The following is a 15118-nucleotide window of genomic DNA, read 5'->3' as shown; positions in this document are numbered from 1 at the left end:
TTTGAGTTATATATTCCTCAATCAATCCCACTCAAGCAATCTCACTCAAACAATTGGCACCGAAAAAGGCAATCACCGAACACCGCTTAGGGGGCGGCGAACATTCACCGCTCGGTGAAAACAACTCCACGAAGGAGTCCCCGACATGATACCGTCGTCCCTAAGGCTTAAGGGTACGTTTTTTCAAACTTGAACATGACACATGAATTCTCAGAGCCGGCCCTGAGTTGTCCCATGTTGTTTAATAGTGGTTTCAAGTTAGTGCCAGATGAAGAAGCTTCCACCTTGATGGCCCATTCAGATAAAAATGAGAGTAAGAAGCAGTATGGTTATGTGGGAGTGAGAAGGAGATGAAATCACATTTAAATTCATCAAACGTTTTTAAACGTTTTTATACCTTATTTGAAGAAAATTTCAGCTCAATCTTGCAATATTTTTCCACACATGGAACAACTAATAGAGGTAAATCTCTCTACTTCCTTAATGGCAAATATTAATGATCTGTTTTTTTATTGGACAACATGGGATAACATTTTAGGTTGCATATATTAAGTTACTGCAAAAGTTTTGGCTAATAGACTAATCAACAATCCACCTTCACTGAAATGAGGAATATACTAGATGGTTAACGGGACACATACATGATTAAAGAGTTCAAAAAGGATAGCGCTCATGTTTGAAGTGGGTCTCAAGAAAGTGTTCAAAACGTTGAATTGGGAGTTTTATATAAAATCGTCAAACACATGGGTCTCCTAACAGTCTAACACTATGGAGAATATGGATAAGGGATGTCTCTCGTCTACAATAACTTTGATTCTCGTAAATAGCTCACCAACAAAGGACTTTTGGGTACAAAGGGACCTTCACCAATCATGTTCATAATTGTGATGGAAATTACATACGTTTTAGTATATTGTAATATTGTAAGGAGGATTAGTGTAATTACTTTTCTATAAATAAGGCATTAGTCATTAGTGAAGGATAAGAGAGAAATTAGTAAGTTGTTAGGCTCATACTTATTGCATTGAGAAGGGCATAACCCTTGCCACTTCAGTGGTTATTATTTGTATTGTCTTCTTCTTCAATCAAACCATATAGTTACAGATTTGCTTTCATCATCTCAATTAAATTCAGTCTCTATCATTGGTCCGACCTGCCTACTCTGCTCTCCATTCATCTTCAACTTCCTGTTAATTCCTGAAATTAGCGTCTCTTTCAGCTTCAATTTCTTCCTCTGTTTTAATTGCTATGGATGTGTTACATGTTACAAGCAATGCATGCTTTCTTAGCATCTTTCACGAGATTCATCCGTCTGACCTGAAACATTTACCCGAAATTCGACGGGTTTGGGTCGGGTATGGAATTAACTTTAAAAATTTTAACGGGCATGGGAGTTGGGACAGGTTTAGGATTAGATGGTACACGACCCGATTACCCGAAACCACATACCCATTTACCTGGACTATATACCCGAATAATATATCCGAAATTATTGTGAAAATACCAAAACTACTATAATAAATATCTTTTTTTTTGTTCAGTCGAGTTTTTTTTTTTTCATAAAAATAATGAAACTTTTGTATTAGACTATTTATATATGTAACAGTAACAGGTTATGATTTGGTCAGTTACAATCATAAAAGTTACATTAAATTAGTTAATATAATTTTTTTTTTTTCTAAAACAAAACATGTGAGGTATGGGCATATATTGGGTTAGGATATATTATCGCTATGAATAGCATTGATATTCATCCATTACAAACGTATGATATTCTGAACCATGTATCGGTCTCTACTGATTTAGGTTTTGTATTTCTGTTATTCACATACCCTGTAAGTATTTTTCTTTATTTAGTGATTTCAAGAACGGAATTTTCTTTTTAAGTGGTATAGTTTTACCGAGAAAAAAAAAATACATAATAGTTATACTTGAATAATATTTGAAATGATAATAACTAGTCTTAAGCCCCCGCGTTGCGGGGCATGTGGCGTAAAATCGTGCCAAGTAGCAACCAAACGATGACCAAAGTCGAGAAAAAAAACCCAAAAAACACGAATTTCTTACACTAAATGACTCACCTAAAGTAAAACGTAGACAAAGTTGAATTTATACCGACACTTATTAGAAAGTCGATGGGGTAGAAACCTTAGATACCAAATTTTATCACCAAATGGTGACCAAATCCAAGAAAAAAAAGTAAAACAAAAACTAATAAAAAAACTAAACAAATTTACTTTTGTGTCAAATTATTAGAAATCAAAGTTTTGTTAGTAAAATAAAAAATCTCAAAAGTTTACAATGAAAAGATAAAAAAAAAAACAAAAGAAAAAAAAGTAGTACCGTTCATCACCATGTTATGAAATATCAGATCACTAAAACAAAAACATAAAAAAACGAAATGCAAAACAACAAAACAATTCTATATAAAAAGAAAAGAAAAAATAACACATTTCTCAAAGTTTTAATCTCTAACTCCAAAGCAAGGTAAGGAAAACTACATGACCAAAACTCTAAGCTTTAAGAAACCTAGTGGCCAAATTCTAAACTTTAAAAGATCACTGTAGCAAACATGCTTTATGGTTTGCTATATATAATAAAATAATAATAATAATAATAATAATAATAATAATAATAATAATAATAATAATAATAATAATAATATTTAATCCTGTCTAAAATAATGTGTAAACAAGAGTGTTAGCTTTGAATTCGACTTTCAACTTTGAATTCTTTAAAGTAAAATAATTAGTGTGCGTGCTGTATATAAAGATTTATTCATATTTTCTTTTATGATTCATTTGTGTCAACGGCTGTACCTGATATCCGCGGATATGCCTGATACCTAATGAATTACCCGATAAATACTCGACGAGTATTGAGCTGAGCCGGGTATAAGTCTATAAGACACGATTTTACAACCGGCCATGGGGTATGGGGCTTGGGTTGGGGGAAAACGCCCAAGCCACCATCCCGGGTGGGCTTGGGTTGGGGCGTGGCCCTTGGGGCTTGGCTTTCAAGCCGGGCGTGGGGCGGGGGAGCAAGCTGACATGGCGGGCTGTGAATGGTTATATATATATATATATATATATTTTAAAGAAAAAAAAGCTGAACCCAAGCCCCACCATACCCCCTTCAAAGTGGGTTCAAGACTTGAGTTTTGAATTTTCACGTGTCAACCAATGCCCCAACCCAAACCCCAACCCAAGCCCCACCATACCCCATAATCTAAGCATAGCTCAAAATACCCCCTCCCACATGTCACAACTAAGTGAAAGAGTTGTCAATTTCTAAAAGAAGACAAAGTTGTTGGGTAACAATTAAAGATTATAAAAATCATTTTTTACAACAATTTGCTTTATTTCAAGCAGTGTTGTAAAAATCGCAATTAATCGGTGATTAATCGCTAATCGGGTCTAGTCGAACCTAGTTAGCCAACCATCGGCGAATTTAGCAAAAAACCTGTATATATTCCAGTCAAAACCTTTAAATTACGGCCAGTTTCTAGCCAAACTATGTGAATTCCAACAATTAATCTTGTATGCTTAAAAGATGAGTTGAGTAAGAGTTAAAACCTAGCTATTAAAATATTTACGTATAAAAATATGTATATGTATACATAAAACTAAAAATTACATATAAAAATCCGATCCGATTAATCTCAATTAATTCCAAGGAGTCGCTAGTCTCTACCTCACCGACCGACTTGCGATTAGCGATTTCTCTTACCTTGATTTCAAGCAATAAAAACAATTGTTAGGAAGCAATTTTCCTACTAATAAAAAGTTATCTTCACCCATAAACCCTTTGTCAACTTATTTACTCACACACATCATAAAACCCTCCCTTCATAAACCCTAGTTGGCGCATACGCAGCAACGCAGCACTGCTCGGCCGTTCCTCTGCTTTGATTTTAATCTTCCGTTTAAGGTGATTGTCAATTTCAATTCAACAACCGATTAAAGATTTCCAATGGACTCTGCAAATATCAGAGACGTATTGACTTCCTTTAGCCCATCGTTGGACTTTCTTGCTATCAGTTCCGGTGATGGCCGGATTAAGGTATGCTTTTATTCTGCGATTTGTTTGTTTTCATCTTTGAAAAATGAAATGTGAAACTAGTGCTACACAGTAGAGTAACATTGATATTAAATTTGCAAAAAAATCTAATGAAAAATTGAAAATCAGAGTGTGTTTTTGTTCACTTTAGGGTTGTTAGACCTAGGTTCTTTTTCTGTTTAACCATCAATGAATTATTACATGTTTTTAGACCTCACTTACTCTTTAAGTTCATATTGTTTGTTTATTTTTCGTAAAATATTACCTGTTGCTTAATCGCTTAATGTGCTTTTAGTGAACTGATGTACGACCCGATAGGGATTGGGCGCGCGCTTGACATGATGCGTTTTTAATTTGGTTTTCAGATTTGGGACACTATAAAGGGCCAAGTGCAAACAGACTTTGCAAACATCGTGTCAACAACTCATGAAACAGACTTTTTTGCTAAACCTGAAGGTGGACGGCGCATGTCGGTTGATTACACTTGCATGAAATGGCTGCCCTTAGAGAAAAAGGTTTTCTTATTTTCATCTCTATATAATCAAATTGGTTTATTTACAACACACAGATGTGAGGAAATGTTTGGTTGCCATTATTGATTTCATGACTTTGTTTTATCAGAAAAAAAGGAAACAGCGAAGCTCATTGCTTATTTTAGGAACCGGGGGTGGTGATATTCTAGCTTTGGATGTATCTGCGGGTCAACTAAAGTGGAGGGTCAGTGATTGCCATCCCGGGTGAGTCTTGATTTCATTTAAATGATATGACTTCCACAAAAGAACTTGATAGACTTTAGGCTTATCATCTGCATGTTTTTGGGTGAACGAGGCTAATTTCCGGAAAAAAGACTTATTGATACACAAAAAGACCCCTTCCCCGGTTAACATGCCCCTGGGGAAAAGCTAAGATAAATTAACACTCTAAGCTTTAGCGATCGACTCGGTTTTAAAAAGCTCTGAGGCGCAACTGCACAAGACGCATGAAGGCGTAGTTTCTTGGGCTTTTTTGCTCATCGTCTAGAGGAAATACAAGAAGTGTCCAAAAGGCGCAGATTTTCCCCTTTTTTGGGGTTTTTCGGCCCGAGGTGTGCACTTCATGTATTTGAGGCGTTCTTATGCAGAAAAGTGTTGTACTTTTGGTTTTCTGGCTTGTACAAGTAGATAAAATCATATAAATCCTTATTTATAGCTATATTTTGGGTAAAGGAATCTAAAAACATGTTGGACATATACAAAAAATTACTTAATCACCGTGCGCCTCAGGTACGAAAAGCCCGTCGCTTTTGCACTCCGCGTCTCGGTTTTAGACCTTGACGCTTATGTGCGCCTCACGCTTTTTAAAACCAAGGTGATTGAAGACATGATCTAGTTTTATTGAGTACAACAACGAGGCCTTAATTCAAATTTAGAGGTTGTAACTCTACTATAGTTATACACAGATCAAATAAAATCCCCAAAGTATCATTTTATAGACTTGAAGATAACCAGAAACCTTGTGTTGCATGCATCTAAAGGCTATCTGGATCCGTCTTCCTTTTTCAGCTGCATCCCAGCCCCATTTCTTGTCTAGATACTCCATAGTGACCACTGACCACATTGACTATCAACAAACTACAGAAAGGCAACTGGTTACTCAACTTACTCTTAATAAAGTGAACTCAAGTACTGTACAGAATCACCAATTGGCTTCTATCACCGTCATCAGACTGGTATACCCAATAACTTTATTTTGACCATCATCCGCTGCTGGATGCATTGGCTGTAATTGTTGATTTAGTCCCATTCGTTCAGCTTTGTCTGCCTGCAGCAATCTAGGAACTTAGAACCCCCCTTTTTGATCTGTACATTTGTTACCACAGCAACCCCAAAAACATAACGTTTACATTTTAGAACTAGCATATCTAAATAGAACAGTATGCAATACTATGTATGCATTAATAGATACCGTAACGAAGCTAACATATGAATATTTAACACCCATAATATGTATTCTCTTTTTTATGACCGGTCAAAAATACCATATAACCGGTAATATTCTCTTTCTCATAGAAACTAAAAATGTGTGTAAATAGTCACCAAAGCAGTCAGTAGTGGTTAAATTAAGTGTAAATAGAGGAAAATGGTAAAAGAGTACCAGACTCCATACATAACTGTTGACCCTGCACGTACAAAGTGTATGCTCTCAAGTTGATTTTAACAGCACTCCAGATCATATAACAACTGTAGTAACCGTCAACCAAATAGCATTCCCATGTTTCAACTTAATAGTTTCCCAGCTCCGTTCCACAATAACTCAGCCTCAGACCACAAGGTACAAACAAACACAAGCTGTTGTGATTCATGTCTGAGGTCAAAACATAATAGTTATTATATTAACCTCTTTAGGCCACCATTTGAATTAACAATTTATCGTCCAAATCACATATTTTTTGATCATCCAAATCACATATTGAGGCCTGCAAAATCACACCTACACCATTGATTTACCATATCCGAGACCAGTAAAATTACATTAGCACCCCCACTAATCCTCAATGGAACACGGTAACATATCAGACCCTACCCCCGATGACCAGCTACTGTTGGACATAGTCCATATATATGCTATACATGTTCTTCGTAACCTGAGGCCAGCATCTAGAATCTAGATAACACCAAAACTGATCTTTCTTTAGCATTATTACTTTCATGTAGCTGCTTTTCCAATACCAGATGGATATTGGACTCAAAATGTATGTTATAGCGTAGCAAATACTAATTATAACCATAACCCTGCTTGTCATGTCATGGTGCATCTGCTGGGTATGTTGCTCTAAGTTGTCGAATTTGTTCAAGTTCAACAGATCATTTATGATCCATCATGCATTTAGTTCTAAGTCATGCTACTCAATTGTGGGTTCCATCAGGAATATATATATATATACACACACACACACATACTATTATGCTAATATAACATTTTTGACGCTTCATGCATGTGATTACAGTCTATAACATCCACTTTAAAGAATGGGTGTTGAACAGATGATATTGTTTTTAGATCACTCTTTGTATAGTTATCACCGACAAAATCTAATACACGTAACAATATGCAGAGGTGCCACTGCCATCTCATCTCCTTCAAGTGGATCGAGTGTGTATACTGCGGGTGTCGATGGGATGATATGTGAACTTGATTCCATGACAGGAAACTTGTTGGGCAAGTTTAAAGCCTCAGCAAAAGCCATATCTGCAATGTGCGTTTCATCAGGTATACATGTCATTTGAAGTTCTGAATTTATAGTCTGAAATCTCCGGAGAATTCTTGTTTACGTAATTGATTAAGCTGGTTTGCTCTTGCAAAAAAAATCATGCAATATTTTTTATGCCAATTTTATAACATCAGATGGGAAGCTTTTAGCAACAGCAGCAGCTCAACTAAAGATCTTCAGTTGTTCAGACCACAAAAAGATGCAGAAATTTTCCGGGCATCCTGTAAGTAATTTTTTGTTCTTTTAAATTTTTATTAGAGCATTCTCATTTGGTTCCTTATCCCCATCTCTAAAATTTAGGGAAAATACAAAGAATTCTTCTTTTTCATTCCATATCAGGATTCTAATTCCTAAAATCTGAGGGATAGCTATAGGAGTTTCTAAATATAGAGACACTATTCACTAGGGGTGAACAGAAAACTGAAAAAACCGATTTAACCGAATCAAACAAAAAACTGAACCGATATTAACGGTTTGGTTACCATTTTACAATTTTAAAAAAAAAAAAACTGAACCGAACCGAATAACCTAACAGTTCATTTTTTTAATGTTTGTTATATATTGATTTAGGAATTATTAGTTTTATTCTTGAATGTTAAGTATTTATAATAAAAATATTAACATGTTTATCTATCTTTGAAATGATTTATCTATTGCCTACAAGAATTAACAAAGCTTAACATATAAATTAAATGATTTTCAGAGTACTACAAAAGAAAATGTCTTAATAAAAACTTTGTAGAAACATAAAAATAGATTAGAAGGTAAGGTTTATGTGAACAATATTCATTAAAAAGGTTACATATAATAACTTAAATGTAAACATCTAAGAAAGATTCATGAATCTTGGATTATATATATATTTTTTATTTTTGAATCTTACGTGATTTTGTTCCAAAAACCGAAAAACCAAACCGAACCGGTGCTAAAACCGAACCGAACCGTGCACACCCCTACTATTGACTCCTTATATTTATTATCTATTCTCTGTGATTGGTTGTGTGGAAGAAATATAAAAAGTAATAAAAGGGAATAAAGAAGTATTATTTAATTAAATTGGGATATATATGGGGAATGAGTTGTGGGAGATTTAAAAAAAATCATTAAATTTTAGGGATAAAAGTGTTTTCTAGTTATAGGGATGAGGATGGGAATCTACTGTGAATGCTCTTAGTCTCTTACTTTGTTTTTTTTTTTCTGCTCTCTGCTTAATTCCATGTCTTATAATAGGTGGCTGTTCGGTGTATAAGTTTCTCCGATGATGGCAAATATGTCATTTCATCTGCTGTCGGTGAACGGTATATCGCCATTTGGGAGATAGACGGTAGCAAAAAGAAATCAGCTTCTTGTGTTCTTGCAATGGACCACCCTGCTATCTTCATAGATAGCAAGTCGCACGGTGCAGATAACTCAGGTCTGTCCGTACTCGCCATTTCAGAAATGGGCGTTTGTTACATGTGGAGCGGAACAAATATTGACGAACTGCACAATTCCAAGCCAACAAAAGTCATGGTATCTGTAGACGATGATTTCTCTAAGAATTACAAGGGTGCGGGCCCGACTATATTTTCGGCAAAATTACAAACTTTTTCGAAGCCCGCAACTAGTCAAGTTTTTCTTGCCCATGGCTTGCTGATAAAGCCGACATTCGAGAAACTCGCGGTACACTATGGTACAGACGTAAAGCTATCCAGTTCGATGGATGGTATTCTCTTACCTTTGACCCAATCTCATAAGTCAAAGAAAGGGCAAGAAAACCGGAATCACAGTAAGTTTGCCTTTTTTATTGGTACATAACTCAATCACGGCTTTTGCTATTCGTATGGTTATTTAACATAACAATCTTCTAATTTTAACAGTTACGGCTTTAGACCGTGCGAATACCGAAGGTGCCTTGCTTCCGGTTTCTAAGATTTTTGATGCTCCTGATGTCAAAAGCAGAGATACACATTCATTAACTAAAGGTTTTTACATTTTACACGTTCTTTTATTCATTTAATGTTTATAGTGGTAAATTGTAATCGTTGTTTACTTAATTTTTCAAATATTATGATCAGACGATGTGGAAATGGAGGAAGTAACCGTATGCCTCGAAGACCGGCTGAGAGCTGAAGGCATTCTCATGAGTGATAACGATCTAAAATCTAACACTGTTACGTTATCCAAGCTTTTAAAGGGTGTCAACCTTGAAGCTGTTGTACCACAAAAACAGGTTTTCTGTTCATTCACATTTTCATGCATGCTATTTTGGAGGTTATTTTTTATATACCCCTCGTAATTATATTTATATTGTTAACAACAGATGAGAGCAGCTGTTTTATCTATGACACCGGAGGATGCGTGTACATCGTTAAAAATATTGTTGTCCATGTGGCAATCAAGGTGTGTGTTTTCTAAATAAAGAGTAATGGGTATAAATGTAAAATAAACATCGTGCTTTAGTTTTTGAACGATTTTTTTTTTGTCATAGGTCAATGAACGGGCAATACATTCTTCCATGGGTTTGTTGCATATTAGTGCATCATGGCCACTATGTTAAATCTGAAGAATCAGCATCGCAATTACTGGATTCATTGCATAAGGTATAGTTATCTCAAACTATAATATGCTCCTAGTAGTTTTAGCAATGTGATAGAATAAACGTTTTTTAATCTTTTTGCAGCTAACAAAGTCAACAGGGTCTGTTACTCAGTCTTTGCTACAGTTGTCCGGGCGTTTGCAACTTGTAACAGCACAGGTTACTCTCTTTCATTAATCAGTGATTCTGTTCATGTTTTTATATGGTAATTTGATATCATTTATGAACAGATTAACAAGGCTGCTGATAAAAGTCAAATTTTGAAACAAGAAAGTGAAGCTGAAGACGATGATGATGATGATGATGAAGAAGAAGACATGCTTTATGATGAAGATGACACATCTGAAAATACTAGCGATGACGACAAGAACTAGGTCAGTTTCAGACAAAAAACATAGGTTTTGTTTTCTTCATTAGATGTCATTTTCCCTGTGTAGAAATGATATCTTCGGAGGTATAATTTAGTAATTTAGAAGCTTTCCTATTATTATTATTATTATTATCAAGTCTTTGGTCATGTTCTAAACGAGCCCTGCAGAAACAGTTACGTCTTCTCTAGTTCTCTTTTTGGTGATTTTTTGTTAACTTAATGTAATTGATCTTGTAAGCTACAGTTACTGAATATCAGAAAAGTTTTGTTTTTTTTCACCATTCCTCTACTTTATGTTACTTTTAAGTCTTGTTTAGAACTCATGGCTGCAGTTCATTACCTTAAGTTGGTGGCAATTCTGACCCATTGACTAGTGTTTTGAGGGTCAAGGTCAACATGATCCTGCCGGTCTTGATCCATTCGCGAAAGAACTCATTTCAACCCGAACATGTTTTGACTAGTAAACCTTGCTTTCTCCGCTGTGTGTGTATCAAGCATTCTTTCTTATTTCATATCAGTATATGCATCTTGTTTATTACACATTGGTTTGGACCAGACAAGACTAGTAAAAGACCGGTTAGGTTTGATGCTCCAATAGTGGCTATCCTAGGACTTGTCCAGATTCTTAGGTCCCGAGACACTTTTTTCTGAATGAAATCGGAGGAAAAAAGTGGTGAATGGTTTACTTTTTACGCAAGGATTTGCTACCTTTTGACTAGTGTTCAAACATTCTGTAATTGACTGCTGCTTTTTGAGGTATTGTCAGTTTGTCACCACGATTTTATGGCAGCAAGCTAGCATGAAAATGACCGGAACATGGACACTTAAAGTTAACGGATTATCTTGTCCATGTTCGTTCATTAAGAAAATGTGTTCGTGTTGCTTTATGTGCATTCGCCTAGATTTTAAATGAACATAGGTGAATTAACTTAACGATCGTAACAAAGAAAATGAATGTGTTCTTTTATTGTTTTTCAGTTGATTACCCAAGGCCTGGCTCCAAAATTTGATTGAGCTGATGGGTTGATGCAATGATGGTACTTAGTATTATTAATAACTAAGACCATGTGTAGTGGGGCGTTTTAAAAAAAAAAAATTCAAAAAAACGCCTAATAACGCCGAAGACCCATTACATTGGGCGTTTTTTTGCCCTTTTTTTGAAAAAATTTCCCTTGGCGTGTTTTAAACGACACCCTCAACATATGTGTTTGGCCAATAGCATTTAAGATTCCTTTTTTTAATCCAATAGGTTTTTTAGTTGATTTTTTTATTGTTATTTAATTATTTACACCCTTTAACATAATACCCACATCCCCACTACACCCATTTTAGAAAAACGCCCAATAATGCCCCTTGCTGACTGTACTGCCACATGGCGGAAAACGCCCAAGGGTAGGGGCATTATTCACCCAAACCACTACACATGGTCTAATAGATAAATTTAAATACATAAGTAAACGAAAGGACATGAACGAACCTAAATAAACAAACATAAAGGAACTAATCACATGAACATACTTTTTGTTCATATTCATTCGCTTAGTAAATAAACGATCATAATCAAGCTTTTTATTCACTGAACGGTTGGTTCGTTTAGAGTCCGAGGTCTATAAGATAATTGCGCATGACTAAATGACTTCTAGGATTCGGAACTTAAGTACTGATAAGCAGACGAGATTCATAATAAAGTCAAAGGTTGACTGATTATGAGAAAATACGAATACTCATTATTAGGTAAAACTTCACGTTTAGAATTCGTATTCCTTTTAAATACACATACACTAAAGTAGTGTTTGAGATAAACACCATAGGAATGTAGAACATATTCTTCATGCACTCACAAGCTAAGAATCTTGTTCTTCCCTATCACCATCACATGTTTTTGTGGGAATATTATTATTTTGTATGGTGTAAATCAATTGTTTGGTTATTTTCCATTACGCGGTTCGGCAACCAGTAATTGGACCAAAAGATGCCCTCGATTCGTTTCATTTCCTTTAGACGATTTTACATCCATTCGGATCCTCATCTCCAAAAGGTGACATGATGTCATCATTTCTGCTGCTACTGTGATGATATCCACCATTGTAATGCATATTATAATCCGGTGGCTCGAGCCTGTTGTAGTATGTGTATGATGTTGATGGCTCTGGTCTACTGTAGCGTGTGTATTGTTGTGGTGGTTCTGGGCGGTTGTAATGCGTGTATTGTTGTGGTGGCTCTGGTTGCCGGTTCTGTTGTGGTGGATCCGTGTGGTTCTCTTGTTGTGGTGGTGGTGGCTCTGGTCGGCTGTAATGCTGTGGAGGCGGTTCTGGACGGCTGTAAGATGGTTGTGGCGTCTCTGGCCGGTTGTTAAGCTGTTGTGGCGCTTCTTGTCGACTGTAATATGTGTGGTGTTGTGGTGCTTCTTGACGGCTGTAATATGTGTGTTGTGGTGGCGCTTCTTGCCGACTGTAATACGTGTGTTGTGGCGCTCCTTGTCGACTATAATGTGTGTATTGTTGTGGCGGTTCCGGCCAGCTATAGGAGGTGTATCGTGGTGGTTCCGGTATGCTGTAAGGTGTGTATTGCGGTGGTGGACGGATATATTCGTATTCAGTGACATAAGGTGTGGGTTTATATGTGTGATAACTATGGATAGGTTGTGGCGGTTCATGTCTGAACGCTGGACCACCTTGACTCGCTGGATAATGGTCCACACGCCCACTATAAACACGAACATTATTCGTATGTTCTGGCGGCTGACGGTACACAACATGAACCTCATCCACCTCTTTTGGTCTGGAAGATTGTGGCGGCTGGTTTGATGTAGACTCTGGCGGCGGAGGTTGTGCTGCCGCCGCATCTGGCGGAGGATTTTCTGGTTCGGGTGGCGGTTCTGTCGGTGGAGCTTGTTCTGGTGGTGGAGCTTCTTCTCCAGGCTGGTGGTTTGCATCATCGGAAGACGGTGGTTCACCTTCCTGTGGCGGCTCTGTCTCCGATGGTGTGGTATGCGAACATATGGTGGCGTTTTTTCTTGTTTTCTTGATAGCTTTAACGATCTTTTCAGGGTCCGCCCACCCGATTATCGTCAACTTTTGCTGTGGGATGTCGATATAGATATCGTATATCCCTGAAAACAAACAACAAACCGGTCATGAAACATATCAATCAACGAACCAACGAGAAATAAGAAACATATAAACTAACACGACTATATACCGTTAATGCCATGTAGAGCTTTCTTGATCTTTTGAACACACCCGTTACAGTCCATTCGGACTTGTATCTCGGTGACTCTTGGTTTCTGCATTAGAGTTCAAAACATGAAAGAAATGAGATGAAATGATTTGCATATTATTCATATTCTAAGATGAAGTTTGTATGGGGAAAAATTACAATACCTCTAATTCTGGAACCATTGTGATGAAGGTGGTGGTGGAATGAAGGAATCAAAATACATGACATTTATTTGTGCACAAATACAGAATATATAAAAGGCATTGTGTGTGGGACATCTAAAGAATCTATCTCATCTTTGTGTGCGTTTGTTTTATTCCTTTTGGTTCAAAGCAAATAAAACATAGATTTGATATACTTCTTTTTTATATATATTCTTGTTTATTGAAGACAGAAATAGCACACGATTTTGGGCCTTCAATTCTATAAAAAAAGGGTTTGAATAAACGAGGGAATAATATGAAAGGAATATCGTGTAATGAAAAGTATTTCAACTATAAGCGTCGCAAAATGAAAGATGTATAAAAGGTATTTCAACGATAAGCGTCACAAAATGAAAGCCCATGGGTCCTCGTTCGATTCCCACAAGGGGGTTTTTCCCATATTTATTGGGTTTTCCTCTTAATTGGTGTATAAGCATTATACATAGTGTGGTCCGTCAGTGATCTAAATTTGCTGTTAAAAAAATGTTGAAATGATATTTTTGCTACACTTTAGTTGGAGAATTGCATTTAAACTCTTAAATGAACCAACATTTGATCCCAACATCGCACCAAACCACCACCTTTGCTGCTGAACCCAAACCACCGCTACCATCACACCTTCGTTGCGGGGCGTATGGGGCGTAAAAACATACTAAGTACTAAGTAGCAACCGAACGGTGACCAAAACCATGAAAAAACGTAAAATACAAACACGAATTTCCAAGTTCTAACACCAAGGGATTCATGTGATGTAAAACGTGGACGGAGTTGAATTTATATAATTATGTCGACACGTATTAGAAAGTCGAGGGGTAAAAAAACCCGAGAGACCAAATGTGACTACCATACACCGTGCTAAGTAGCAACCAAAAAACGAATTCAACATTTGTGTCAAATTATAAAAAAAAAAACAGTTTTATTAAAAAATGAAAAATTCTAAAGTTTTATATGAAAAAAAACTCATAAAGGTAAAAAAAATACTAATTAATCAACTTGTTATGAATTTATATATACAGAGAATTATAAGTTCAAAAAATGTATATTAAAAGCAAATCCTTAATCTACTGAAGTATGCAATATTGATAGGAATCAGAGTGGGCAATAGATAGATAATTTAGAATTCAACAAGTAATAAAAGGATATATCTAAGACTCGTTTGTGATACACACCACACAAACAAATAATAGGGCGATGATATTCAACCGGTGATACAAATACATCAGTATGGTTAAAGAATCGTGTCTAAGAACACCACTAAACGATCCATGATAGAGCTAGCATAGTAGCATAGAATAGAATAACACAAATGAGATAAATTAACACAAATGTTTTTTTTTATTCTAAAACTCTGTTCATTATCATTTTCATCTGACTCTAAAATAGAATAGAATAGATATAATAGTTACAAACAGTTAAGTTCTAGAAACTACCCATGATCC

General features: G+C 36.1%; 2 protein-coding genes across 2 annotated transcripts; one reads left to right on the top strand and one right to left on the bottom strand.

Annotated features, from left to right (window-relative positions):
• Positions 1 to 3811: 3811 nt before the first annotated feature.
• On the top strand, positions 3812 to 10538 carry LOC110930356 (WD repeat-containing protein 43). Its single transcript, XM_022173654.2, has 12 exons — positions 3812 to 4062; positions 4425 to 4574; positions 4681 to 4796; positions 7154 to 7308; positions 7444 to 7532; positions 8540 to 9077; positions 9169 to 9273; positions 9367 to 9521; positions 9612 to 9691; positions 9780 to 9891; positions 9972 to 10046; positions 10118 to 10538. The coding sequence occupies exons 1-12, from the start codon at positions 3973 to 3975 to the stop codon at positions 10259 to 10261; spliced, it is 1809 nt and encodes a 602-aa protein (XP_022029346.1). The 5' UTR covers positions 3812 to 3972; the 3' UTR covers positions 10262 to 10538.
• Positions 10539 to 11987: 1449 nt separating this feature from the next.
• Positions 11988 to 13699, bottom strand: LOC110930355 (early nodulin-75). Its single transcript, XM_022173653.2, has 3 exons — positions 13641 to 13699; positions 13459 to 13543; positions 11988 to 13369 (listed from the first exon to the last, which is right to left on the bottom strand). The coding sequence occupies exons 1-3, from the start codon at positions 13656 to 13658 to the stop codon at positions 12255 to 12257; spliced, it is 1218 nt and encodes a 405-aa protein (XP_022029345.1). The 5' UTR covers positions 13659 to 13699; the 3' UTR covers positions 11988 to 12254.
• Between the last annotated feature and the right edge of the window lie 1419 nt (positions 13700 to 15118).

The sequence above is a fragment of the Helianthus annuus genome, chromosome 3 (genome assembly GCF_002127325.2).
Source record: "Helianthus annuus cultivar XRQ/B chromosome 3, HanXRQr2.0-SUNRISE, whole genome shotgun sequence".
In the NCBI taxonomy this organism is placed as follows: domain Eukaryota; kingdom Viridiplantae; phylum Streptophyta; class Magnoliopsida; order Asterales; family Asteraceae; genus Helianthus; species Helianthus annuus.
Note: the sequence above shows the minus strand (reverse complement) of the source record. Positions and strands in the feature narration are given on the sequence as shown.